The sequence below is a fragment of the Haliotis cracherodii genome, unplaced genomic scaffold (genome assembly GCF_022045235.1).
Source record: "Haliotis cracherodii isolate W230 unplaced genomic scaffold, xgHalCrac1.p SCAF_21, whole genome shotgun sequence".
In the NCBI taxonomy this organism is placed as follows: domain Eukaryota; kingdom Metazoa; phylum Mollusca; class Gastropoda; order Lepetellida; family Haliotidae; genus Haliotis; species Haliotis cracherodii.
Window position 1 is genome coordinate 7,222,930 of NW_027266277.1, and position 25,688 is coordinate 7,248,617.

At 41.4% G+C, this 25,688-nt stretch overlaps 1 protein-coding gene across 1 annotated transcript; it reads left to right on the forward strand.

Moving 5' to 3' along the window:
- The first annotated feature begins 4,483 nt into the window (after positions 1-4,483).
- LOC139470936 (L-proline trans-4-hydroxylase-like) lies at positions 4,484-24,868 on the forward strand. The gene is made up of 9 exons (XM_071253259.1): positions 4,484-4,554; positions 7,093-7,171; positions 8,275-8,356; positions 9,433-9,543; positions 10,787-10,878; positions 11,356-11,446; positions 11,926-12,055; positions 12,927-13,078; positions 22,642-24,868. The coding sequence occupies exons 1-9, from the start codon at positions 4,539-4,541 to the stop codon at positions 22,759-22,761; spliced, it is 873 nt and encodes a 290-aa protein (XP_071109360.1). The 5' UTR covers positions 4,484-4,538; the 3' UTR covers positions 22,762-24,868.
- The last annotated feature ends 820 nt before the right edge of the window (positions 24,869-25,688 follow it).

Consider the following 25,688-nt stretch of genomic DNA (forward strand, 5'->3'; position numbering starts at 1 on the left):
AAAACAGCAATAGGTCTTTAAGGGGAGCTTTCCAGACTAACGGTCCCCGGTTAACGAGGTATTGGTGTATATGTAAAAACTATCAAATACCAAGATGTTACGTATTCCGGTGTAATAATAATGTATTACTGTAGATGCCAATGGATTACTGACAGCTTCATGTTCCCAAAGTGACGACAGAGGGCGATGGGTTCGAGGTTTTGTTTGTCATGCCCAAGACCTAGGTACAAATTTTCACCTTGGTACATATGATAAGGAAAATCCTTGGCGCCCAACATCTTGTACTGCAAACTTAAGGGCAAAGGACATATATCCTTAAGTCCCATGTAGTGAGAGACCTACACGCCTCCTGTTGATTCCGCGTTAACATATGTCCACAGCAACCCATAAGGGGCGACGTAATGAATCTGTTTCGTTGATTGCGATATGGGACGTTGTTCATGTTCAATCACTGGATTGTCTAATCCAGACTCGATTATTTATTGGCCGTGTTGAATCGGCACATGTGCCTTTGTTGCTTAACGCCGCACTCAGTAATATTCCTGTTATATGACGGCTGCCTGTAAAACATCGAGTCTGAAACAGACACATCAGGGATTGATATTATGAACAACGTTCCAGGGGGTACATTGACACGCTATCAAGTCACTGAACCTGACCACTGGATCCATTAAGTTGGCCCTTACGACCAGAATCGCACGAATTAACAATTCAGTCGCCACTGACAAAAAGCAATGTCAGAAAGCTGGACTATTGTTGGGGACATTTAACAAGGAAGAGAATGTGGTTTGAATATGCGGCTGTGAGCTTTGAATTGGCTTTGAAATGAAGAATGATGTGGTAGTGAATTGCTGTATATGAGACAGCTACGGATAAATCACAAAGGACAATGCAGAACAAGGCATGGTTTATTTCTCTATAAAACATTGTTCTATCACGACGTCATTTCTGAAGATTGAAACATTTGCTGGCATCTTGATGACGTCGTAAATTGATGCTATTTGTGAGAGGGTAGTGAGTTGTATCTGGTCAACGCAGGTAAAAACATTAAAAAATGATCGTCAGTTGTTTTCTTTTTGTGACAATATTCAGGAAATGAAACACCTTTAAAGAGGCTGTCAATGAATATTTGACATATCCTATCTCATACTTTGCATTTCACGTTTTTCGTTCGCTAATAAGTTGAAACGTGCCCAAAACAAAGGGGTTACAAAAACAATTCACCCGAACACAGTGTTACGCTCAATGCGTGGATTTGCATAGTTTTGTATTTAGTTGCACAAATGTCGGCGCCGTGAGCAAGGCTGTCTGACATTTACGACAAAATGACAAAAAACAACGAAAACGCCCGTAAAGAAACCAAGCAGATCGGCGAAACTATGAACGTGGATTCAGCTGCCGGTTTTATCGCTAGATAAAGATGGCATAAAAGATAAAAGATAGCTTCTTAACTTTCGACGTTTCTGTCTTGACCAAGCTTAAAGAATGCATGGGCTTAGATGTACCAAACGTACTCTCGGCGAATGTGAATCCGACCAAAACATTTTTTTTTCTTCGCACTCTACCTTGACTGCTCTTACTATGACAAGGGCTACCGGAAATTGCATTGCTTCTTCGTCACCTACGTCTTCAGCCTCCGTTCTTTGGTCGACATTCACTCATCATCGCTCCCGTCTACTGCTAGACGTTCCAGATCCCGAATTCGGCGCTCTCTTCACAGGATATCTTCTCAAGATTCATATGGATCTTACTCTCGAGGTTTTTCTCACAAGGAACATCAAACTCCCGATGGACCCCTGTGAAGTGTCGGCATTCAACGGACAAACTGGCTTCCACAGCTTCATTGATCAACCGTAATCCACGAATACTGAAGGATCAGCATTCTCAAGATTGGGATCGACAGTCTAGGGTTTGTTAATCCCAGGATTTTCGACTCTCACGGGGTCCCCGGATCAACATAATTCGAAGTTTCGTCGGACACCCAAGGCCTCCTCGGAGATACAACATACTTCCAAGGTTCACGAACGTCCAAGGTTGCATGAATCTCTTCAGGATCGGCGTACCTCTGAGGAATGCCGCATCACAGAGGAGTGACATACCTTTAAGGGTTGACGAAACTCTAAGTATCAGCATTCCGCCCAGGTTTGACAAAGCCTCTACAGATCGACGATCTTCCTGTGGACGCTAATCTTTTAGGGATCTCAATCAGGGAATCAATTATCCGCCCATCGTCTCTCATGGTGAGATCTTCTACTTCAACCTCACTCTAAGCTGCTCCAAAGGAAACCCTCAATCTGCGCGTCTGGTGCATTTAGAGTGAGACGTGTACACGAACATGGTTCCTTGCATTACGTTTTCTCTCTAGATATAAAAACCTTGGCATCGTTGATTGAGTTTTTACGGGTTTTCCCAGACTGAGTATCCAATCGGAGGATGCATTCACTCGTCAGTAGAGACTTAGGTCTAGAAGTAGTCGTAAGGCGCGGATGAATCTCGGTGTCCCGATTCCTTATTCCACTCTCTTCTGCTTTAGGCGTGTGTTGATGGGTAGTTGATCGACGATCGTTTTGTGGATATTGTCAAGCGTTCCTCATCTAGTCTTAACCTAGCGATTCAACCACCAAGCAGTGATTCAGGGCTACTTGAAGCGTACGTTTTTTGGTTATTGTCAAGAGTTCCTCCTCTAGTCTTAACCTAGCGATTCAACCTCCAAGCAGTGATTCGGGGCTACTTAAACGTACGTTTTTATATATTGTCAAGCGTTCCTCATCTAGTCTTAACCTAGCGATTCAACCACCTAGCAGTGATTCAGGGCTACTTGAAGCGTAAAAAGAGATGCCAAGTTTGGTTGGAAAGAGATGCCAAGTTTGGTTGGAAAGAGATGCCAAGTTTGGTTGGAAAGAGATGCCAAGTTTGGTTGGTCCTTCTTTCCATGGGAGAGAGTGATACACCTATCTTGCAGATTCGATAGGCTGGATACATTCCGAATCGATTATAAGTCGTACTTTGTCTACGCTTTACAACTACGCTCACTCACGAACATGTTACATTCGGGTGGGGATACGTCTTCAGCAACCCATGCTTGCCATAAAGAGCAACTATGCTATGCGGATCAGGTGGTTACGCTCGCCGACTTGATTGATGCATGTTATCGTATCCCAATTCCGTGGATAGATGCTAATGATGTCAATCACTGGATTGTCTGATCCAGACTATTTTTAAAGACTATTGCCGAGTACGGCGTTAAACAACAAACAAACACCCAAACAAACACACACACCTCCGCCCCCCCCTTCCCATCACAATTCCTCTGGCCTATCAAGCTCCAGAAAGACAATAAGTTGGCTGGCCAGATCACGTGTTCGGCGCGTGAAGGTCAAGAACAAGAAAGGCAGGCATGACCTAGATGACAGGAAGGTGACCAATTGGAAACCTATGTTGAGTCACGTTTACACTTAGGATCGAAAGAAGAAAGACACTACATAGATAAGAAACGTATTATAAATATGCAATTAATTGTTCAATTTACCATTTCAATATCTCATATTAGAAATAAGCGACTCGTGCTCATTGTCTATCGTAAAATAAAACACAGCTGGGAGAGTAAACCTCTCGGGCTGCGCTCCCCGTTCTCTATTCTCCCTGCATCGCTTCATTGCACGAGAAACGAGGATCACGGTTGTCTATTTCTAAAACAACAAAAGAAAGCTGGATTTCGAGGATGCTTTTAAGCTAGTATGTAAAAATCGAATCCGAAGTGATGCATTTTTATGTTGAAATTGTTATAAACAGCTAACACCCGCTGTCAAGATTCCGATTATATGGTTAAGTAGCATGATAAGCCATGTTGATGGCACGGTTCTGCATCAGACGACTTAATTAATGAACTAATTGTTTCCTTACAAGAATATTTCTCTGCAACTACCATTTTAAAGTCATGATTTTCCTGATTACAATTAAGGAGGGAATTACATTTACATTGCCACAAAAAAATATTTCATACACAGAAATCTTTGTACGATTTAAATCCAGGATAATCACAGATACATCTAACCTAATCTCATATGGTCTCCGATAAAAATAACATCGCTTAAAAGATAAACCGAGGTCCAAACTGTCGGTATGGCAACTCAAACATCGTAGTCATTGAACTGACATGTTAGCCAGAAAATATGTTTAACCTAAATGTCTGTCAGTGAATTACAATACGCAATGTACATGTTGTTGTTTGTTGTTTAACGCCGCACTCAGCAATATTACAGTTATATGACGGCGGTCTGTAAATAATCGAGTCTGGCCCAGACAATCCAGTGCATCAAACATGTCAGCGAGCCTGACCAATCGATCCCGTTAGTCGCCTTTTACGACAAGCACATTCAACATTTGCATGAGTGGTTGTATGTGAAATTTCGGCTATCTATCTAGCACAAAGCTGTCATGTGGGTTGAGATAACAGCTGATCTTGTTACCCGACTGTTGTTGTCGAGGTCAGTAGTATCTGTCCAGAACTGGGCCGGCTCCGTGAGACTCACGTAACGATGTCGTCGACGGCGGGTATGTATTACGTTTGTAATGTAAGACTTGAGTTTCTGCTCATGTACGTGTACACGTTTACTCAGCCGTTATTACAACAGCCACCTTTTAACGAAAACGGTTACGCTGCGGGAGTATCTTGTGTGTGATGAATTAGACGAAATGTACATGTTGGTGAGTGAGTGAGTTGGGGTTGAGGCTACTGTGAGCGATGGTTATGTTGAGTGAGTAGGTGAGTGAGTTGGGGTTGAGGCTTCTTTGAACGATGGCTATGTTTAGTGAGTGAGTGAGTTTGGGTTGAGGCTACTGTGAACGATGGCTATGTTGAGTGAGTGAGTGAGTGAGTTGGGGTTGTGGCTACTGTGAACGATGGCTATGTTGAGTGAGTGAGTTGGGGTTGAGGCTACTGTGAACGATGGCTATGTTGAGTTGGTGAGTGGGTGAGTTGGGGTTGTGGCTAATGTGAACGATGGCTATGTAGAGTGAGTGAGTGGAGTTGGGGTTGTGGCTACTGTGAACGATGGCTACGTTGAGTGAGTGAGTTGGGGTTGGGGCTACTGTGAACGATGGCTATGTTGAGTTGGTGAGTGGGGGTTGTGGCTACTGTGAGCGATGGTTATGTTGGTGAGTGAGTGAGTGAGTTGGGGTTGAGGCTACTGTGAACGATGGCTATGTTGAGCGGTTGAGTGTGTGAGTTGGGGTTGTGGCTACTGTGAACGATGGCTATGTTGAGTCAGTGAGTGAGTTGGGGTTGTGGCTACTGTGAACGTAGGCTATGTTGATTGAGTGAGTGAGTGAGTGAGTGAGTTGGGGTTGTGGCTACTGTAAACGATGGCTATGCTTAGTGAGTGAGTGAGTGGGTTCGGGTTGTGGCTACTGTGAACGATGGCTATGTTGAGTGAGTGAGTTGGGGTTGAAGCTACTGTGAACGATGGCTATGTTGAGTTGGTGAGTTGGGGTTGTGGCTACTGTGAGCGATGGTTATGTTGGTGAGTGAGTGAGTGAGTTGGGGTTGAGGCTACTGTGAACGATGGCTATGTTGAGTGTGTGAGGATGGCTATGTTTTGTGAGTGAGTGAGTTGGGGTTGTGGCTACTGTGAACGTAAGCTATGTTGATTGAGTGAGTGAGTTGGGGTTGTGGCTACTGTAAACGATTGCTATGTTGAGTGAGTGAGTGAGTTGGGGTTGTGGCTACTGTGAACGATGGCTATGTTTAGTGAGTGAGTGAGTGAGTTAATATTTAACGTCACATCGGCAATATTGCAGCCATATCGTGACGAGACAAAATGTGACTTTAATAACATATATGTAAACTGTATAAAATTCTGTCGACGAAGGACAGTAAAACAACTAGATTATCACAGATGTAGATTGTAAAACTAGCATATTATAATAAAATTCATATCAATTCAAAACAGTACACAATAAAAATGGGCTATAGATCACCAATAACCAAAGGTAGGTCACCATACTAGGTACCATGGGGACTTACGATACTTCTGCTACCTACATGCTATGTTTAGTGAGTGAGTGAGTTTGGGTTGTGGCTACTGTGAACGATGGCTATGTTGAGTGAGTGAGTTGGGGTTGTGGCTACTGTGAACGATGGCTATGTTGAGTGAGTGAGTGTAAGCTTACACACCGTGATAAAACTGGAATACTGTTAAAAGCGGCGTTAAACCAAACTCACTCACTAATAGATGTTCCGATTAGAATAAAATGGTTTGTTTCATAGATCTCAAGCTAGTTTCAGCATATCATTATTCATTGACGATTGTAAGAGAAGGATCTAACCATTGAAGTTATGGCTTGTGAGGGGAAAATACAAAAATCTAAATATTGCATCAACTCTATCCTTTATCACAACCAGTAGCACATCCCATGTCCAACTATCATAGATAGAGACGAATAACGATCTGGGATAGAAAAGGTCTTAAACAACCCATGCTTGCCATAAATGGCGATTATGCTTGCCTTAAGAGCCGGGTAACGGGATCGGGTGGCCAGGCTCGCTTTCTTGGTTGACAGCTGTCATCGTATCCCAATCACACAATTTATATACTGAAGTATGCGATGGCTGACGATGCACTTCAGTACTTCTGCCATACAACGACGGCCCGTTAGGCCGGGTATCCAAATTATGGGACGGAAATTCGAGTGACCCGATAGCTCATTTATTGACTTTGTTGAAACTAAAAACTATATTTAAATTTTCAATTGCGTTTGATGGTAAAAGTGCAGAAGTTCTGTCGTTTGTAAGTAAAGACAAACGTACTAGAAGTAAGCTCGTTTTGCAACACATTTGACGTTGGACATCAGTGCAATCACTGGTACATTGGGGACGTACATTGTCACACGGCACAAAAATGCTCACATGGTATTTCTCTATACACAGAGAGAAACCTCGCCAATCTGGACGGCGGCGTTTCGGCGTGTCCGGTTTAACCAATTTACGGATTAACGAACTATCGTATTTGAGAAATATCCTTTTTATATGTTGACGCCCTTAACGTTATCGTCTGACAAACAAGTTCAATCACTTGTCTTTTTGCCATGCAGATTTCACATTTGACAACAACTTCGACATTACTGACGATGTCAAGAAAGCCTTTGATGACCATGGATACATTATTATCAGGTAACTCTTTTTCTGTTTTATTCATGAAATATGAAAAAAAAATATTTGTTTCACGGGCATATTTTTCTCAAAAGTGAGGAGGGCGGTAACATTAGATTTCTATTTTTCATTGAAATCTAAAGTGATGCGGCAGGAATAGTTTTTCATAATGTTTCGCAGTAACAATACCAAAAACACAACACACATTAGCCATTGTTTGTATTACAGTGTCAGTTATCATGCGCTGATTTTTTAAATTATTTCTTTATTGTCAACAAGTATGATAGCCGAGGGACGTTTCCGTTCTTAGCCTTACCGACCCGTGAAGATCCGGGACAAAACAGGTCTTCAGCAACCCATGCTTGCAGTAAAAGGCGACTATGCCTCTCGTATGAGGCGACTAATGGGATCGGGTGGTGAGGCTCGCTGACTTGATTGATGCATGTTATCGTATCCTAATTGAGTGGATCGATGCTCATAATGTCACTGGACAATCACTAGATTGTCTGGTCCAGAGTCGATTATTTACAGACCGCTTTCATATAGCTGGAATATTGCTGAGTGCGGCGTTAAACAACAAACAAACAAAACAAAATAAATCTTAGCCTAACAGATAACTTGACTTCGGTGTTTACCTGAACTATCATACTGTATCCGGTTACGTTCTAATCAGATTAGTCAGCACCCTTGTGACATCAGAAACATTGCTTTGTTTGTTATGATCACAGCTGTCTTTGAGTAGTAACTCAGTCCATCACTTTATATCGTGTGTATCATACGTTTGTGGCTCTACTGGTTCATTTTGTTTGTGGGGGCACGGGTGACCCAGTCATTTAAGGCGCCGCGATTCGCTGTGCAGAGTTGCGTCCCTTGGGCACGCCAGAAACCTATGATTGTGGGTTCGAATCCCGGTTCGCCCCTGTTATGTTTCTAGGTTTGTCAGCACCATACCCGAGCTCGTGGGTTTCACCGAAGTGGTAAACGTCCGAGACCTGCATCACTTCGGGCTTTCCTCCCACATTAAGCTGACACGCCGCGATATAACTGGAATACTGTTAAAAGCGGTGGTAATCCCAACTCACTCACTCACTCATTTTGTTTGTAAACGTTGCTGTGGTTTGTAGAGGCTTGCTGGATACAGAAGAAATGACCCAACTCAAGAAAACCGTCAACGACCACAACGCCATATCAGAGAACGCTTACGGGGTTTGTGTCTTTCTGCTACTAGAAACATTCAAAACAATACATAAAGATATATGTCAACACTGACTCAACAGTGTCGTGGCTGTCGTCACATGGCCGGAGTACTGCTGTGCGGCGTTAGCCAGTAAACATTTACTTTGTTATGCTAAGTGTGTGAGTGGTAGGTGAGGTGAGGTGAAATTGTGTTTTAACGTCGCGTCCAAGATTATTGCACTTATATAGCGACGTGTGTGTGTGTGTGTGTGTGTGTGTGTGTGTGTGTGTGTGGCTGCTTGTACTAGTCCGGACTGATGCCGATTTATGGTGGTAGCACACTAAGATACCATGCCGCAGTTTAACATGAACACCCCACTCAGACACAGTATACTGACTCCGAGCCGACCAGTCCTTGCTTTAGCCCCTTAATGCCGAGCGCCAGACAGGGTAACAACAAGTACCATCTTTTAACGTCTTTTGGTATGACGCGGCCGGGGATAGAAACCTGGGCCTTTCACTCTCCGGGCGGACGCTCTTACCTTTAGACCACAGAGGCGATGTGAGTGGTAGGTGCTACTGGTAGATCGGTACATGCTTACCCTTTTCTCCAACACCTGGTGTCATCACTTATTTTTCATTAATTTCACTACTATCTTGGACTGCTATAGTTGAGCTTATGTTTGAGATAATAGAGACTGGTTATTCTGTTGAAGCAATGCTATAGTTGAGCTTATGTTTGAGATAATAGAGACTGGTTATTCTGTTGAAGCAATGCTATAGGTCACCAACTATTTTTGATAATAGAGACTGGTTATTCTGCTGAAGCAATGCTATAGGTCACCTACTGTTTGTGATAGGGCAAATGAAAGTCTACATTATTATTGAAAATTGGATTTGTTGTAAGATACTCATCGGTAATATCCACTGATCCATGTAATATCGCCTATGATACCCGTATCAAATACATCACTATCGAATATACATTTGTTGTTTGTTATATGTTCAGCCACCGTAAAGCATGGCTGTATAGTTTCACCTTTTTTGTTTTTGATTTCTATTGTTGACTTATTTCATTCAAGTCTTGACATGTTGTGTCTGTCCAGCTTCCAGATGGAGATGGCGGGGAGGGGAAAATGGTTATTTGGAGCCATCCCGGAAATGACGTCACTGGCATCATAGCTCGAAGTGAAAAGGTGGCAGGATTTTCAGAAAAGGTGAAGCTGTAGGATGAGTGTTTGGCACTGAGGAAGCTGTGTTATTTAATCAACATCTGTTTAAGAACGAATCGTAAAATGGATTTTACACAGATTATTTCCATTTTGAAGCATATTGTTTTCCCCCAAAATGAGTGTTTATTCATGGGCCCCGGATAGGATTCTGGGTATAAATAAATAAATTGATGGTTCTGTACTGCTGGACGGTACAGAAATGATGTCAACCAAGTGAAGTGTCATATCAAATTGGCGTCAGACTCAATTTTCAAGAAGAGGCTATCTGAACGACCTCTGCATCGAGTGTAGTGTGTTGAGAAGATAAACAACACTTGAGAGTCTTTCGCTTGGCTGAAGTCGGTTGGACTCACAAGTGAAACAGAAGACTTGCCATTCCCTTCGCCATGCTTGTGGTTTTGACCTAGAGGTCGTTCCATGGTACGACCCAGAATATGTAGAGGCGTCATGGAAAATGATAAATACAAAATTCTTTGGAATAGGCCCGTATGCAGCCCAAGACCTTTCCAGGCTAACAAACTTGATCTTGTCTTTTTTCATAAATCCAATGAAAGCATTTATATTATTGAAGTTTCTGACACTTACACATGTATGTGAAAGACAAGATTCAGGAAAAACATGGCAAATATTGGTTTCGAAATATCACGCTTGCTTCCCAGGTACCAAGTTGTTCTTGGTGCCTAAGGTTTGGTACATCCCAATCTGTTGACTGACATTGGGAGAGTACCAATATACAGCCCTTCTGACAATCTTGGTACTGTAAATGGCTGCAGTGCTTGGGAGTCTTCACATTCCCCGAAAAGTTCTGGATGGGTTCCTGGGAGAAGTTCCATTCGCTGTCTGGGTTGCGAGAGGGGGCAAGGGGCCCGAGTTGATGATGGGCTCAACAGCCTGGATGAGCTGGGATCATTAAAACACTCTTTGCTGCTTTTCATATTTTACTCTGTACATAATAATCACAATCTTACGTTCATACCTCCGCTCTTACGTCTATACCTCCATGAACACAAAACGAACATTTTCAATTCTTAATTATAAATATATTTTTAAATACAAAATATCCAGTATGTTCAACCAAGAATATATGATCAGTAACTAATGGGACGGTGTGGTAGCCTAGTGGTTCAAGCGTTCACTCGTCACGCAGAAGGCCCGTGTTCGATTCCCCACAAGGGTAATATGTGTAAAGCCTCACCCAACGCACTCACCACGCAAACTGTTATTTCAGCTTCTTGGTGGAGAGGTGTATCACTACCACAGCAAGCTAACGATGAAGAACGCTAAGGGCGGAGGCAAGTTCATCTGGCACCAGGACTATGGGTACGACCTTCTCCACGCAGCCATCCCTTTGTTTCCCCATATGTTTTAATGTCCATGGTTTTGTCTTTCGTCACAAACATGCGACCTCCGTGAGGATTCCGGGTTAGGATGAGCACGACTTAATCAGGTACTCGGTAACTTGATTGAATACGTGTCATCACAGCTCAAAAGTTTGATCGTCTGTCCCAGCCACGAGTCTTTACAGTCCACCGTTAACGGCTGGAATATAACACATATGGACAGTTCTGAATGTAAATAATAAAACTGAATTATGACACAAACACATCAATCATTCAGGTGACCCTGTGAAGCAGTTGATATCGTGGAACCTTCTTTTAACAAATGTGTCCCAATCATGTTTCCAAACATACATTTGTACTATTTGTTTCTTTTGTACCATTTGTGTACGTTTTATGTTCTCATGTTCATGTTGCTTGGCTAAATCGTAAATCAAGTACTTACCCTTACTTCCAACAGCTACTGGTACCAAAATGGCTGCCTGTTCCCGGACATGCTCAGTGTCTTCATTCCGGTCGATCGCTGTGTGAAGGAAAATGGCTGCCTCGAGGTAGGGAACCTTTTATCAGCCCGATGCGCATATATTTCCCTTTTCTGAATAAAACACCTTTCCTAAATAAGCAAGAATAACATTTTTTTATGAATATTAAAATTCACTGTGTCATCATTTATATATTTAATAAGTAACATGTCGTTTATGTAAAAACACTGTGCATTTTGTATTGAAATATATTATTTTAGGGAATACTGATCAGGGGATTTCTTTTGTAACATAACGCCATTGACTAGACATTATATCATACAATACCTCACAGGGATTCCATGTTAGCATATGTCAAAGCAACCTATTCTTGTAGTAGGTTATCGATGACCTACATGTTACCTAACCCCGACAGAATTGGGCATTGCTCGTAACACCAATGTCCAGATTCGATTATTTACAGGATGGCGTCATTTAGTTGGAGTATTGCTGAGAGCGGAGTTACACAACTTATAATACAAATGTTAAAGGAATGTGTATATCGCCAGATTCTCGACGGCTCCAACAAATGCGGTCGAATAGAACACCAATTTCGTGAAGGGCAACATGGGGCTGACACAGACAGGGTTAAGGAAATAAGAAACCTTTGTCCTCATAAATATGTGGAGCTTGAACCAGGTGAGCAATATATGAATCAAGTGTATTAGATCTCCTTTCTCTTATAATAAATACGCCGGACCCCTTTGTCACCATGCGCTTGAAATCAACAACCAATCAAAATGCCTTTTCTGAACGCGAGTTCAAAGGAGATTCACATTCCAACTAGCTGCTTCGGCTATGCCAACGTGTTATTCAATCTCATCAGACCACTGTAATAAATGTTAAATTAAGCTGGTAAAAATATTTTGGGGTCAGGCTCTGTGACTCGGGTGAGGCATTCCATCGAATCCCAATTGCGTACCTCGATGCTCATAATGTCAATCACTGGAATATTTGATCCAGACTCGATTATTTACAGACCGCCGTCATACAGCTTGAATATTGCTGAGTGCGGCGTTTAACAACGAGCAAACAAAACAATCATTATTACAAATACATGGAAATGAAAGGGTGACTTATGTCTCAGGAAAAAATTGATCTCAGTGAGAACTTATCAAACTGCAATTTGATTAAACAAGAACACTATGCGACTAACCAAGTCATTGGATATTCTTACATCATGGAAGGTCAGCACCGTGTATTGAATATGTTCTTTACAAGCTCCAAAAATAAGCAATCCAAATTTTAGTATTCATTGTTTATGTCAACTAAGCCGATGCAGGCTGTTCCAGACAATCCGGTGATTGATATAATGAGCATCGATGTACGCAATTGGGATACGATGACATGCATCGAGAAAGTCAGCGAGTCTGACAACCCGATCCTGTCAGTCGCCTCTTACGGCCAACTATGAGTTGCTGAAGACCTATTCTAGGCCTGTACCAAGATCTTCACGGCTTTCCACACAAAACCGGTGATTGATATCATGAACATATTGCTTTCCAAAAAGGGGACGCCTTGTTCTTCAGCTGCCTCCTCCTCCACACCAGCGGCTCTAACAACAGCAACATGAGACGATGGGTCTTCATCCCTTGTTACAACAGGGCCAGCAACGACCCCGTGTATGAGCATCATCACCCACAGTACACTAAACTGTACAAGGTGAGACATAGTGCTTACATGCATTACACTAAACTGTACAAGGTGAGACATCGTGATTACATGCAGTACACTAAACTGTACAAGGTGGGACATCGTGATTACATGCAGTACACTAAACTGTACAAGGTGAGACATCGTGCTTACATGCAGTACACTAAACTGTGCAAGGTGAGACATCGTGGTTACATGCAGTACACTCAACTCTACAAGGTGAGACATCGTGATTACATGCAGTACACTAAACTGTACAAGGTGAGACATCGTGATTACATGCAGTACACTAAACTGTACAAGGTGAGACATCGTGATAACATGCAGTACACTCAACTCTACAAGGTGAGACGTAGTGCTTACATGCTTTACACTAAACTGTACAGGGTCAGAAACAATGCTTACATGCAGTACACTAAACTGTACAGGATCAGACACAATGCTTACATGCGGTACACTTACCTGTACAGGGTTAGACACAATGCTTAAACGCAGTACACTAAACTGTACAGGGTCAGACACAATGCTTACACACAAAACACTAAACTGAACAGGGTGAGACATTGTGCTCACATCCTTTACACTAAACTGTTCAGGGTCAGACATAGAGCTTACATGCAATACACTAAACTGCACAGGGTCAGACATAGAGCTTAAATGCAGTATACTAAAATGTACAAGGTGAGACATCGTGATTACATGCAGTACACTAAACTGTACAAGGCCAGACAAAGAGCTTACATGCAGTACATTAAACTGTACAATGTGAGACATAGTGCTTACACGCGGTACACTAAACTGTACATGGTTAGACACAATGCTTACACGCAGTACATTAAACTGCACAGGGTCAGACATAGAGCTTACATGCAGTATACTAAACTGTACAGGGTCAGACATAGACCTTACATGCAGTACACTAATGAGTGTGAGTGAGTGAGTTAAAATTTTAAGTCACATCGGCAGTATTTCAGCCATATCGTGACTATCAATAGTTAAATATAATACATTTTGAAACGGATGTAAAAACCTGTCAACGAGGGACAGTAAAACAACTAGACTTATCACAGCAATAAATTTAAAACTAGTATGTAATCATAAAATCAATAGAACTATACATTTACATGACATTATAAAAACGGGCTATAGATCGCCAGCAACTGAAGGTAGATCACCATGCTAGGGTCCATGGGGACTTACAGTACTTTTGCTACCTGCATGGACCCCAGCCGGATTTACATCATCCCTTCAGCTGTTGGCGATTATTGACAAGTTTAGCCAAAGTTAAACGAACATATATACTACGAATAAAAACGTGGCTGAAAGAAATATACTTTGAAAGACGTGGACTTACATACCCTCTCAGGGGGACAATAATTTTACACTACTTTAACCCCCTTCGAGGATATAGGCACTAACAATCTCAGTTATTGATTTATTTAACCAATTATAAAAGGAGTGAGTGAGTGAGTTAAGATTTAACGTCACATCGGCAATATTTCAGCCATATCGTGACGAGAAGTACATTAAGAATACACATAATTATACGAAATAAAAAACTGTCGACGAAGGACAGTAAAATAACTAGATGTATCACAGATGATGTCTAAAACTAGTAATTAGCAATAAAAATATAACATCATACGAAACAATACAAGATAAAAATGAGCTATAGATCGCCAGCCACTGAAGAGAGATCACCATGCTAGGGTCCATGGGGACTTACAGTACTTTTGCTACCTGCATGGACCCCAGCCGGATTTACATCATCCCTTCAGCTGTTGGCGATTTGTGACAAATGTAGCAAACATTAAAATAACACATATGCTACGATTAAAACCGTGGTATAAATAAATATACTTTGAAAGACGTGGTCTTACATACCCTCTCAGGGGGACAATAATTTTACACTACTTCAACCCCCTTCAAGGATATAGCCACTAACGATCTCAGTCACTGATTTATTTTACCAATTGTAAAAGTTAATTTATATATATACAAAACATAATCAAAATTTTTTTAACAAGTCAATATCTTTTAAAAAACCAAGAATAAAATGAAAACTTACCTGATTAAAAAGATCCTTGATTCCTGAAATCCCTTGTGATGGAAAAATCAATACAGTCAAGCAGGACATGCTTGACCGTGATTCTTTCATCACAAGGGATGCAGAATGGAGGATCCTCACCTTTAAGTAGATATTCATGAGTATATCGAGAATGACCAATACGACATCGTCTTAAGACAACCTCTTCAAATCTGGACTGACAACCCAAGTAAGTATAACCGATATTTGCTTTTATTGCATGTAATTTATTTATACCCACTTGGGTGTCCCACCTCCGCTGCATTAGATCTCTGATGTAAGATCTAATGACAGGTTTATAATCACTGTATGGTATAAGAAGTGGTGTCACAGATTTGTTGAGTGCTGCCTTAGCAGCAGCAGCAGCCAAAGTGTTACCAACGATCCCAACATGGCTGGGTAACCAACAAAAGACGATGTCGTATTGGCCAGTTGCAAGATTATTGTGTAATTCAATTATGTCAAGTAAAACTGGATGCTGACACGACATATTTTTTATTGCTTGAAGACAGGACAATGAGTCTGAAAAAATGATAAATTCCTTATCTTTGGACTGACTATTGATATAGTTTAGAGCAGTTAATATGGCATTTGATTCTGCTGTAAAAATTGAGGAGTCATCTGGTAACCTGGTTGATAAAGTACTGGATCCAATGATGGTTGCGCTGGCAACAGCACCTCCATCCTTGGATCCATCTGTAAATATTGATTTGTAAGTGTTATATTCGCTTCTTAACTGATTATACTCTTGTTGATATTGTAGTTGGTTCGTGTCAGATTTCTTTAGTGTAGATAATGTAAGATCCACCTGTGGCTTTACCAATTGCCAAGGAGGAGAGGAAAACAGACGGAGAGGAGATATATTTTCAAGGTTAATGGCAGCAGCAGAAATAAAAGGTTTAATTCTTATTCCGAGAGGCGGAATAAGAGATGACTTTTTACTAAACAGGTCCTCATAAAGGGGATTAAATACACAGCTGTATGCGGGGTTTAACTCATTAGAATATAGCTTTGTGATATACTGCAACGAAAGTTTAATACGGCGCTGTTGAAGAGATGGCTCGTCGGCCTCAATGTACAAACTGTCAATAGGGGAGGTTCGGAAAGATCCAAGACAGAGTCTTAGACCTTGATGATGGATTGGATCTAAAAGTTTAAGATTGCTTTTACAGGCTCCACCATAGATGATGGAGCCATAATCGAGCTTAGAACGGACAAGTGATCTATATAAGTGAAGGAGGGTCGTTTGATCACCTCCCCACTTGGAATTAGAAACAACCTTTAATAAATCTAGTGCCTTCAGACATTTAGCTTTCAAATATTTAATATGTGGTAAAAACGTAAGGTGATGATCAAAACTTATTCCTAAACATATAGCTTCTTTTACAACTTTAATTGGAGTTCCAGCTAGATGTAATTCTGGGTCCTTATGTGGTTTATATTTTCGACAGAAATGGATACAATTAGTTTTAGATTTAGAAAACTTGAATCCGTTCTGCTCTGCCCAAACATTGATTTTATTTAGACACAGTTGCAACTGTCTTTCTATCGTGTGCATATTTTTACCTCGACATGATATATTAAAGTCATCAACAAATAACGACCCATCAACAGTCATTTAAAACCTTAGCTAAACTATTTATCTTTATACTAAACAACGTTACTGATAAAATGCTACCTTGTGGGACACCTTGATCTTGATCGTATAAATCAGACAAAGTGGATCCCACACGTACCTGGAAATTTCGATCTGTTAAAAACTGAGATATAAAAGAAGGCAAACGGCCTCTCAATCCCATCTCATGAAGATCTTTTAAAATTCCATGTTTCCAGGTTGTATCGTAGGCTTTTTCTAAGTAAAAAAAAGATCGATACAGCATGTTGTTTATTTATTAGAGCATTTTTCACATAAGTCTCTAATCTAACCAAATGGTCAATGGTACTTCTGTTTTTCCTAAAACCACATTGAATATTTGTTATAATATTATATGTTTCTAAATACCATATAAGTCTGTTGTTGACCATACGTTCCATTGTCTTGCAAACACAGCTAGTAAGTGATATTGGCATATAATTGGTTGGATCAGTGTGATCACGGCCAGGTTTAGGTATTGGAATTATGACAGCATTTCGCCACGATGAAGGGAAATCACCCGTTGTCCAGATATGATCAAATATAGTGAACAATGTCTCTAAACATGAATCAGGTAAATGTTTTAGTAACTGATAATGGATATTATCTGCACCAGTAGCAGTATCATGAGCTTGTCCTAATGCGGTATGCAGCTCATGAATAGAACATATTTCATTATAATCCTCACCATTATCACTGTTAAAATTAATTTCCTTTTTTTCTTGCTGATCTTTAAATTTCTGAAATTTTGGTGTATAATTTGATGAGGATGAATGTTTAGTTAAGGTTGCACCTAATGTATTGGCTATATCACAGGTATCAGTTACTAATGTGTCACCGTCTTTAAGATGATGAACACTAGATTTAGAGCCTTTACCTTTAATTCTTTGTACCATATTCCAAACTTTCGACATCGGTGTTCGGGAATTTATTTTAGATACATAATTGCGCCAAGATTGGCGTTTATTTTGTTTGAAAGTACGGCGAGCTTTTGCATTTAGAATTCTAAATTTATTTAAATTGTGGACAGTTGGATGATGGCGGAAATATTTCTCTGCCTTTTTTCTAGCTTTCCTAGCTTGTTTACAATCGGTATTAAACCATGGTTTACGTATATGTGGAATTGTAGAGGATTTGGGGATACATTCGTCAGCAATGTCTTTTAAAACGTCAGAAAACACCTGAATAGGATCAGCAGCATCACTGAAAAATTCAGGAGTGAGCTTATTCGAGGCTAATGATGTAAATAAAGTCCAGTTAGCCTTAGTAAAATTCCATCTAGTTGAGGGTTTTTTTATCAGATGGATTAATTGCTTTAATGATAGTTGGGAAGTGGTCACTTCCACAAAGGTCATTGTGGACTGAACATTCAAATTTATTGAGTAGATTGGAGTGTGTTATAGACGAATCCAGAGAAGAGTAGGTGCCAGTTGCAGGATGCAGGCAAGTGTTTGAATCATCATTAAATAAGCACAGGTCATTATTAGAGAGGAATTCCTCAATTACTTTACCTTTATTGTTAGTGTATGAACCACCCCAGAGTGGGTTGTGTCCATTCAGATCGCCCATGATTACACAGGGTTTAGGGAGTTGATCATAGAGGGCTTGCAGATCAGACTGCTGGAGAGCTGATGAAGGTGAATATACAATGAGCAAAGAGTAAAAGCAACGTTCAAAGTAATTCGAACTGCAACGGCTTGAAGAGTAGTTTGAAGTGTGACAGGACTATGGATAACACCATTTCTCACAATGATTGAAGAGCCGCCAGTGGCCCTATCACCTGGAGGAGAAAAAGAATGATAAGCATTGAACTCACGTAAGTTGAAATTGTCTGTCTGCTTTAGGTATGTCTCTTGTAAGCAGAATGCCGATGGCTTCAAATCCTGGACTAATAACTGCAATTCATTAAAGTTAGTCCTCAATCCTCTACAATTCCACTGGACAACATTATTTAAATAAACTATCTTTTCGGGGGATTGATAGGGGATCTACCCCGCACCTTTTTTGAGGGCGACAAGCTGTGTGCCCTATCATGGACATGTTCAGACACGTCCATGTCCTCAAGGGATCCGAATTTGTTGAAAATTTGGATCTGATTATCTGCCCCTTTAGAGGTTCTGCCACTTTGATATTTATTTGAAGAGTCAGCTCTAGTTTTAATTTTGTTTTTGACCAGTTTTTGGCTTTGTTTGAGATTCCACTTGCAAAGCGGACTGTGATAAGGATTGTTGCTGAGACGATGATTGTGATTTAACAGGTGTTACAGGAAGTGATTCTGTAGTCTGAGTGGACTGGTCAAGAGAAAAGACTTCAGGACCATCCGTGTTTATCCATGTCAAGTCTGTTTGACATTGGATTGAAGTGGTTTGAGTCAATGTGGTTACTTTACGGGTTGTGTCTGAGGGTACTCTAGTAATGGAGGCATAAGATTCATTTGATTCTTGGGGTGGAACCACAAGCCTTTTTGCATCTGCAAAACTTATGTTCCTTGTGAATTTAATTTTATTGATCTCCATTTGCTGTTTCCAGGATGGACAATCTTTAGAAAAGGATGAGTGGCTTCCTGAGCAGTTGGTGCATTTTTTATAGGTACTGTCACAATCTTCTGTTACATGTGTTTTCTCACTGCAGTGAGCACACGTAACAGACAGTGTGCAAGTATTGACACCGTAACCGAATTTTTGGCATTTGAAGCATCTCAAAGGGTTCGGAATGTAAACATCAACATTGATATTGCAATAGCCTGCTTTGACTGATTTAGGAACAGTAGGAGATGAAAAATGGAAGAGGTAGGTGTTTGTAGGTTGAGTTACAGAGTTTTTCCGGGTGTTAAATCTTTTTACAAAAGTAACTCCCTGTTCTTTCATTTCTGACACAATATCATCTTCTGTCATGTCAGCAAACAAACGATCTCTGTCTCTCACGATCCCTTTGCTGGTATTTAATGTTCTGTGTTGAGAGACCAAAACAGGAACACCGACAACATAGGTTGGTAGATTGCTGTTTTCTGCTACATTCTAAAAGTAAAGAGCCTGAACGCAATCGTTTGATATGTCGTACCTCACCTGCAATGCCTTGAACACCTTTTGACACGGCAAAAGGGTTCAATTTAAGTGGTGATTTGTCAAGAGTCTCAATAACGAGAAAACGTGGCCAGTGATCAATAGATTTGGACGGTCGTGGTTCGTCATCATTTTCAAGTTGACGCTTGTTTCTTTTAAGGGGGGCTTAGTAATCCATGTTTAGTGTTTTTAGTTTCATCATCCGAGCTCCCCACCCACCATGGAGTATCATAAAGACAATGCTATGAACAAGCGGGCCTCCGACTTGCAGCACCAAGGATACTCGGATGATATACTCAAGCAGAAAAATCGAAAAATCAATTTATCCACCAGATTGGCCCATGAGCCACCGCCTTCTGGGCATAGGACTCTAGGCAAAATTCATACTTTAAATACAGATATTTGAAATACAAACATGTGAAATGGAATTGAGTCATCAGTTATAATAATCAGGGCCAAACCTCAAGTAAAATAGAATTCTCAAATTAATGTGTGCAAATACAATCATTAATGCACAGGGCTCGGCATGACCAGCCGATTGATAGGACCGGGCCCATCCTACCACCCGTCTAGGCGAAGTAAGGGTCGAAGTGGTGTATTAGGCAAAGGAACGCTATTCCTGGAACCAGTGCCCTCAACCACCAGACTCCCGTCCTCCGCCGACACAGGGACGCAACCCACGGCAAACAGGTTGCCCATTTTAGTCGCCTTATACGACCAGCAATGGGAGGCTATGGAAATATTCTACCCCGGTTCCACACGGGGGAAGAGCTATTAGCGCTACCCAGCACTCACCACGAGGAGGTTGCTCTTCACGAGTGCCTGCAGTACACTAAACTGTACAATGTAAGACATAGTGCGTACATGCAGTACACTTAACTGCACAGGGTCAGACATAGAGCTTACATGCAGTATACTAAACTGTAAAGGGTCAGACATAGACCTTACATGCAGTACAATTCATGCAACGACCCCACCCCCATCCTATCCACTTCACCTCCCATATTACATTGAACGACCCAAGGTGAGATCTACAATCTACATGCAGAACAAGTCATGCCACATCACCACCAACAATACACGGTACAAGTCATGCCACATCACCACCATCAATATACAGTTCAAGTCATGCCACATCACCACCAACAATACACGGTACAAGTCATGCCACATCACCACCATCAATACACGGTACAAGTCATGCCACATCACCACCATCAATACACAGTACAAGTCAAGCCACATCACCACCAACAATACATGGTACAAGTCATGCCACATCACCACCATCAATACACGGTAAAAGTCATGCCACATCACCACCATCAATACACAGTACAAGTCATGCCACATCACCACCAACAATACACGGTAAAAAGCATCCCACATCACCACAATCAATACATGGTACAAGTCATGCCACATCACCACCATCAATACACAGTACAAGTCATGCCACATCACCACCAACAATACACGGTACAAGTCATGCCACATCACCACCATCAATACACGGTACAAGTCATGCCACATCACCACCATCAATACACAGTACAAGTCATGCCACATCACCACCAACAATACACGGTACAAGTCATGCCACATCACCACCATCAATACACAGTTCAAGTCATGCCACATCACCACCAACAATACACGGTACAAGTCATGCCACATCACCACCAACAATACACGGTACAAGTCATGTCACATCACCACCATCAATACACGATACAAGTCATGCCACATCACCACCATCAATACACGGTACAAGTCATGCCACATCACCACCATCAATACACAGTACAAGTCATGCCACATCACCACCAACAATACACGGTACAAAGCATCCCACATCACCACAATCAATACATGGTACAAGTCATGCCACATCACCACCATCAATACACAGTACAAGTCATGCCACATCACCACCAACAATACACGGTACAAGTCATGTCACATCACCACCATCAATACACGGTACAAGTCATGCCACATCACCACCATCAATACACAGTACAAGTCATGCCACATCACCACCAACAATACACGGTACAAGTCATGCCACATCACCACCATCAATACACAGTTCAAGTCATGCCACATCACCACCAACAATACACGGTACAAGTCATGCCACATCACCACCATCAATACACAGTACAAGTCATGCCACATCACCAACATCAATACACGGTAAAAGTCATGCCACATCACCACAATCATTACACGGTACAAGTCATGCCACATCACCACCAACAATACAAGATACAAGTCATGCCACATCACCACCAGCAGTACACGAATGACGTGTCTCTAGTTCGACCTTGAACACAGCACTACGGCATGTCTGTTCGATGTAGGGGAACTCCGGAAATGATGCACGTATCCAGGTTCTTTCCAAACTTGCAAGGTCAGCTTTCCGTCCAGTATGTTTAAGTCAATAAAGAGTAAGTGGCTAAATAACACTCTCAGTTATATTGTTGGAGGAAGGCCTATTGCAGGACGGAGACATTTAAATTACCTCTTTGTTGAAATTGATGACGAGAACGTGTTTGACCTAGATCAAAATTATGCGGAATCAACGAATACTGGCGCGACTAAGGGACGTAACTCAGCACAACGAATTGACACGCTTTTGATATTTTAATGAAATACATAAGAGCAAAGTCTAGGTATTAGGTTTGAGGAATACATAACTCAATATCAAGGAGTTTACTGATTGAGGAAAGAGGCAATTTGGTTTATTTTTTCAATGTATTTATTTTGAACGAATACTGTTTTCTAGGTACCAAACAGTCGGATAAAGGAATGTAAGAACTACAATGACGTCAGCGGGAAGGAGTTTATTGATGTCAAGAAGGACAAAACGGTTAAAGTTGGGACAATCGACAAGGAACAGAAGTGAGGCTGAAGACACGCATGCATGACTCAGCTCCAATCATCTATATAGCCCATACCACCTCACATTACACTATATTCCTTTGAATATTCTTTGTAGTTCAAATTACCGTTTCTCCTTGAGTGAATAAGATGAAAAGCAGTTTACTTCTAACATAGTAAAGTTGTATTTAACTATTTGATCGATTCTATCGAACCAATTGCTTCCAATATTCTCGCAAGTTATTCAATATTCTCAAGTCACAATCGATGTAATTATTTAATGACAATTCGAATTTATGTATATTTGACATAACTGACTGATTTAAAGAACACCTTAGTGTGTGGTTTGATGTTGTCGCAACATATATACTCTCTCAAAAAAGAAACGCAACGCCAGTCTGAAAATGTCAGAAAGCTCCAAGAAGGAAAATATTGATTGTAAATACAGTTTTTCTGATATGCACGTATACCATGTACACTGTTTATTAACGTAAGCGCCCAAACACACAAATTTTCGTGCACGAAGGCATTTTATTGTTACTTTTATCATAGTGAGCAAAATTTTCACGTGGCCCATGCCAAAAGCCTCATGCACGTGCAATTCATGGAAGTATGGGAAGTATGGGTTCATTAAAGCACGTGTTGATTAGCGATTCACTCTATCATTTTCACCGAAAGACAAGGTCGAATATGCCACGGTTGAGTGCTGCAGATCGAAATATCGCCATTGGTCGTATTGAGGCCGGACAAAGCTTTGGAAACGTTGCCTGGCACCTCAATATTCATAAAAAAACGATTTCCCGACTTTGGAGCCAGTACACCCAGTTTCATGCAACTGTAGATCGCCCCAGAAGTGGTAGGTCAAGTGTTACCAAACCACCTCAGGATCGATTCATCCGGGTCACCCACCTACGTAATCGGCTAGCCACACCTACCGTCACTGAAACATAGGTGCCAGGTTTGAGAAGAGTGTCCGCACAAAAAATTAGGAACCGTCTACGAGAGGCCGGTCTACGTGCAAGAAGACCACTTACTGGACCTGTTTTACGCCACGAACATCGACGCCAACGACTCAGGTGGTGCACCAACGTTCGGATATGGACCCTCAGAAACTGGAGGCGCGACTGCTTTAGTGACGAATCACGTTTTCTCTTGCAACGCCGTGACGGAAGACAGCGTGTCTATAGAAGAGGACACTAACGTTTTGCCCCGAAATGTGTTCGGCAGGTCGACAGATTAGGTGGAGGGAGCGTCATGGTGTGGGGAGCCATTTCTTACAACTAAAGATCCGCCTTGGTGATCATTTGTGGCAATTTGACAGCCCAGCGCTATATCAATGACGTTTTACAGCCTCATCTTCTGCCGATTATCGACCAATAGAGGGAGCTCTACCAACACGACAACGCCCGGCCGCACACTGCACACGCAACAGTGACTTTTCTCCAGAATTCTAACGTCAACGTGTTACCATGGCCCTCCCGATCACCAGACATCAACCCAATCGAACATCTTTGGGATTATCTGGACCGACGAGAACGTGCACGTACCCCGCCGTTGCACTGCAGGAGGAGTGGAGAGCAATCACTCAGGAAAGAATCCGGCGTCTAATCCGTTCTGTTCCTAGGAGGTGCAATGCCGTGATCGCAACTCGTGGCGCTCATACGAGGTACTGAGAAAGACGCCCCCTTGCGTCAAGTCAATCGTAGTGAGAGAACTGTCAAAGTCTGCACTTAAACCTGCATAACTGTACTGCCACCATGCCAAATTTCATATTGTTGTCTTCAATAATAAATGTGTTATAATAACTTGAATATTGAGATAAACATCTTGAAAATATAGGGGTTGCGTTTCTTTTTTGAGAGAGTGTATTCAAATGAATATATCAGCTTATCAGATCTGTCATTCATAAGTTCTTTTATAATTTGGACATATTTCGAAGACTTGATTCTCATCAGTAATCTTGATTGAAATGTACATGTATATCATAAAAATAAGCGTTTTGAGCATACCCCACGGTGTGGATTAAGCGCTATATAAAATAAATATAAATGCAGAAAAGAGGGTATTATTATTATGATTATTATTATTATTTACAGATTAAAATGAAAAATACAGCAAAGAGGGTCATCTGATTAAAGTGACATACATTGTGAATTCACGCCTCACTTTGATCTTTATTAAGACGCGCATGGGGGACACAATGAAAAAGAACAAACAAGTTTTTAATCATCCGAGAACTATTCCAAGCATTCAGAATGACGTCGCAATTATGTTTAGAAATCAAGCACTTCAAGCAGTGCGTGATGGCATGTTTTGTATTCACTGACTAACTGCTCGTGCCTTGACTTGTTTTCCGAGTGTTCTCACTCAGTCTGTCAGAAATACATTATACATAAACTGAAAGTCAAATAATCACAGGCAAGAACACATCCATGTGCGTCAAACAAAAGGGCAAAATAAATAGAGGTTATCACGCGAGTGTGTTTGGAGATGGTAAATATCCTGAATTAGGAATAAACATTGTATTAAGCGAGCCTTCGCTCCTAATACAGTGAGTGAGTGAGTGAGTGAGTATGGTTTAACGCCGCTTTTAGCAATATTCCAGCAATATCACGGCGGGGGACACCAGAAATGGGCTTCACACATTGTACCCCTGTCGGGAATCGAACCCGGGTCTTCGGCGTGACGAGCGAACGCTTTAACCACTAGGCGACCCGACCGCCCCTGCTCCTAATACAGGATATTTACCATCCACAAACACAGAAGCGTGATAACCTCTTTATTATATAATGTCATTCTTTAATTCGGACTGTGACAGTAGCCAATATAGCTCCAACTAAAATCTGTTTCTTATACAGAGGCGAAGCAACATATATGCACAACAACAATTGTTTTTACATGCCTTTCGCGGCAATCCATTGGTATGTCCGATAGAGTAACTGCCCTTTGTCA